This window comes from Teleopsis dalmanni, chromosome 2 (assembly GCF_002237135.1).
Source record: "Teleopsis dalmanni isolate 2A chromosome 2, ASM223713v2, whole genome shotgun sequence".
Lineage (NCBI taxonomy): Eukaryota > Metazoa > Arthropoda > Insecta > Diptera > Diopsidae > Teleopsis > Teleopsis dalmanni.
In genome coordinates, this window is record NC_051847.1 from 244609260 (window position 1) to 244613699 (window position 4440).

The 4440-nt window shown below is 43.7% G+C and overlaps 1 protein-coding gene across 1 annotated transcript; it reads left to right on the top strand.

Annotated features, from left to right (window-relative positions):
- The first annotated feature begins 509 nt into the window (after window positions 1-509).
- On the top strand, window positions 510-1169 carry LOC119677245. Its single transcript, XM_038088516.1, has one exon. It carries the CDS (start codon window positions 510-512, stop codon window positions 1167-1169), a length of 660 nt encoding a protein of 219 aa, XP_037944444.1.
- Window positions 1170-4440: the final 3271 nt, after the last annotated feature.

Genomic DNA, 4440 nt, shown 5'->3' on the forward strand with positions numbered 1-4440 from the left:
TAAAAAAATGAAGGATATCAGTGTGCTACCTCACGAGAGTCAGGACATTGACACCCTAGATCTCTCTCTACTAAACTTGACGCCCAATGACGACTCCGTCAGAACCTTTCTGTCACACATTGACAATGATCTGACAGAAAAAAGGAAGGAATAACCACTTTATCATCAGCACTAAAATCGCCCAAATAAACCACTATGCAAAAGCTGCATCGGCAGTTATTGAAAAGGTGACGCTCAAATCGAACTTAAGTGTAGTGCTGGTCCTAGAACTCTGGATACACAGACAATTTGTGATGTAAGATGTAACAAACCAAGAGTCTGCAATTTATTGAACATTAAAATCAACTTTATCTATCTTTCAGAATTTCTGTCCAGGAACCTCATTGCTATATAAATTTTGTTTGAGAAATATGTAATGTAGGCAATACACCAACATTTGTATCTAACTCACGCAAAGAGCTCCTAGATATTACTGTAGAAAATACTCGAGAGTATACAGTGAACCATCTATGTCTAATCATAGAATCCTAAGGTTCGACATTACGAAGATAAAGCCAGATGATGAAGAGGTGGCCATCCGGTCCATACGTAAAACTAAGAGTGGGGCTGTACTTTTAGAACTAGGAAAAGGTGGTAAAAAAAACGACTTTTATGCCGAATTAAAAGGAACAATGGGAGAGGTAGCAAAGGTAACTGAATTGAAACCCCGTGCAAAAATAGAAATCCGCGACTTGGATAGCCTTACAACAGATGATGAGGTAAGAGCGGCAGTAAGAATTGCACTCCAAGAACCCACGGAGCAAATGGATGTAAAAATTTCTGGTGCAAATACCAGAGAACAACGGAGAGCCTATGTATGCATATCAAGCCAAGCAGCTAAAACACTTCAAAAGACGGAACGTATTCGTATGGGCTTAGTAAGATGCAGAATAAAACTCTTGCAAGATGTAGAACGCTGTTACAGATGCTTTGAAACAGGACATCTTCAATACAATTGCAAAGGACCTGACAGAAAAGGTCAAGGCCTATGCATTCGATGCGGAGAAAGTGGACACAAGCTGAAAGAGTGCACAAGGCCGCCAAAATGCTGCATTTGCGCAAGTAAAGGATGCATCAAGGTGGACCACATACCGGGTTCCCATAAATGTGAAGCCAGCAAAAGAATATGAGAATACTCCAAGCAAATATGCATAGGAGCAAGACGGCTGACGCTCTGCTCTCCCAATTAGTTCTAGAACGAAAAATCGACGTCGTCATCATAAGCGAGCAATACAAGAAAAGTAGTAGCACAGGATGGTATGAGGACCACACTGGAACTGCAGCTATCTGGACGCCATCAAAAGGAACACTTAACGCTGTGAATAATGGAAGCGGGGAAGGTTTTGTATGGGTGAGGACAAATGACTACACTGTTATAAGCTGCTATCTAACACCCAATGACACTATTGGTGAATTTGAAAACAAACTCCATAATATAGAAGATAAGGCTAGAGAAATCGGAGGCTCCCTAATTATTGTAGGGGACTTCAACTCTAAAGCAATCGAATGGGGTTCCACGACGACAAACTCACGCGGTCGACGAGTACTTGACATGGTGTCTAGATTGGGGCTTACAGTAGCAAACTTAAGTTTCGCTACAACATTCAGAAGACCCAGATGTGAAGCCACAACTCCAGATATAACACTTGTGTCGGATATGTTTTCAGGAGCACTCAGAGACTGGAAAGTGCTGGAGGATTATACCGGCAGCGATCACCAATATATTGAATTCAAGATTACACTGCGGGATAGCGCTGCAACAGATTACCAACCTAGCGGTACGCGGAAATGGAGGGTGGACTGTTTAGATGTACTATCTCTACTTGCTGCTATAGACAGCAGGGTTGCAGATAGAGATCCCTTACTAAACTCGACCACACTAACAGTATACACCATGAATAGCATTCTACAAGCTTGTAATGTTTCCATGCCAAAAGTGAGAAGATCAACCCGAAAGAAAGCCGCATACTGGTGGACCAGAGGACCAGAGAAGCCGCATACTGGAGGTGCAGGCGAAAGCTGACCAGAGCCCGGAGAAGAAGTACTGCTGAAATAGAGGAGGTGGAGTTTAAAATAGCTAAGAAAAATTTGAAAGAAGCCATAAAACAAAGCAAAAAGGCGAAGTGGGAAGAACTAAGAGAAGATATAAACAACAATCCATGGGGCACCGGATACAAGATTGTAACTAAAAAGCTGGGTGCCAGACAACCCACCCCGTCACTAGGAAGCGAAAAAATGAAGGAAATAGTTGACACATTATTCCCGACACATGAGGTGCTCCCAAGCAGATCAGATGATCTCCTGAGAGAAATGCCGCCAATATTTACTCTACAAGAGCTTTTTGCAGCTGCTAGCGCGCTAAAAAATAATAAAGCTCCGGGGCCAGATGGAATACCGGCTGAGATACTAAAAGTGATTGCTAATGAACGACCACATGTACTACTAAAAATGTACAATGCTTGTTTAATGGAAGGCAACTTTCCGGAAATTTGGAAGAAACAGAAACTAACTTTAATTAGTAAGGGTAAAGGCGACCCAGAACGTGCTGAAGCATACCGACCACTCTGCATGCTCGACACCGCTGGAAAACTCCTTGAAAGACTGATCAAGCCTCGACTTACAACAGCAATCGAATCAGCAGGTGGCTTGTCACCGAGACAGCACGGTTTCAGGACAGGACGCTGCACGCTAGGTGCAATAGAAGATATAATTACGGCAGTAAAGACTGCACAGACTGGTAACCACTATTCGAGAAACATTGTCTTGCTTGCAACACTTGACGTACGAAACGCGTTCAATAGTGTAAGATGGGCTGATATTCTCAATACACTGGAAAACAAGTTTAGAGTACCACGCTACCTGATGGATATAATAGCTATTTGAAAAATCGCGTGCTAGTCTACGACACTCACGATGGACCAAAAGAAAAACAAATCACATCAGGAGCAGCGCAAGGATCAGTTCTCGGACCTGAGCTGTGGAATGATAATTACAATGGCATCTTAGAGCTGGAAATGCCGGAGGATACACATCTGGTGGCATTTGCAGATGATGTTGCAGCAGTGATAAAGGCAAGAAATATAGAAGAAGCGCAACGAAAGCTAACCATGGTAATGATACGAACACAGGAATGGTTAGAGGATCACGGACTCAAACTCGCCGCGGAGAAAACAGAGTTGATCTTTCTCACAAGAAAGCATATACAGCTAGAAGTTGAAATGCGAGAATGCGACAAAACTTTAATGTCGCAAAAAACAGTCAAATATTTAGGCCTTCGACTGGACTCCAGACTAACATTCTGGGCTCAGATTGAGGAAGCGGCATCTAAAGCGGGAAAAGCTACAGCAGCATTGAGCAGACTTATGGCAAACATAAGGGGACCCACACAGAGTAAAAGACAGCTCCTCATGGCTACGGTAAATTCCATTCTTCTATACGGAAGCGAAATATGGGTAGACGCACTACAAGCAAAATACCGAAGAAGAGCGTTAGCGTCAGTGCAGCGAACAGCAGCTCTGAGGATATGCTCAGCGTATCGCACCGTTTCAGAAGCAGCGGTTCTCGTGATTACTGGAAATATTCCTATTGACCTACAGGCTCAAGAGCGAAAAACATGTTGGCAGGCAAAACGAATGGGAAACAACAACACCGGCAAGCAGTTGGTAAGACGCAGAACTATTGCAGTATGGCAGCAACGCTGGAACTCAGATAACCGTGGACGATGGACTGCAAGGCTTATCCCAGATCTAAAAACCTGGCTAGCAAGAGACTTTGGCGAGGTTAACTACTACCTCACTCAGTTTCTGTCGGGACATGGATACTTTAACAGCTATCTCTATCGCATGCGCAAAGTAGAGTCACCAAATTGCATATATTGCGGAGCGGAGGATGATACCGCAGAACACACTTTCTTTGAGTGCAATAAGTGGTTGCCCGAACGAGAAGCACTTGCAATGCAAGTTGGTACCTTCACTCCCAGGACGGTATCGGGAAAAATGATCGAAAACATAACAAACTGGGATCGCGTAAAAATGTTTGCTGAAAAGATCCTGAGATTGAAAAAAGTAGACCTTGACAGAAGACAGCTGGAGTAAAACAGATGAATCACACAAAGACGAAGGATAAGGTTAATCACCTTCAGCAGATGCGGGGCTGATAAGGAGATAAGGAGATGCAGGACGCAGGTCACACCGATGGAAGTCTTAGATGACTAATAGAGACCCTACCTTGAAGTAATACTAACGTAGTCCCGGGGTAGGACAAGGTCTTTAGGAATGAGGGGGAGTTGGTTTAGTCCGTGCAAGTCGGACACTCACTTTCCAGGCCGCCGGATTGTGGTCAGTGCGCAGGCATTCCACTCCTCCTTGCCGCAACCAAAAAAAAAAAAAAAAAAAAAAAGGT

Bases quoted from the DNA above. Each gene is read 5' to 3' on its own strand.
- LOC119677245 (XM_038088516.1), top strand. From the start codon at position 510: ATGTCTAATCATAGAATCCTAAGGTTCGACATTACGAAGATAAAGCCA.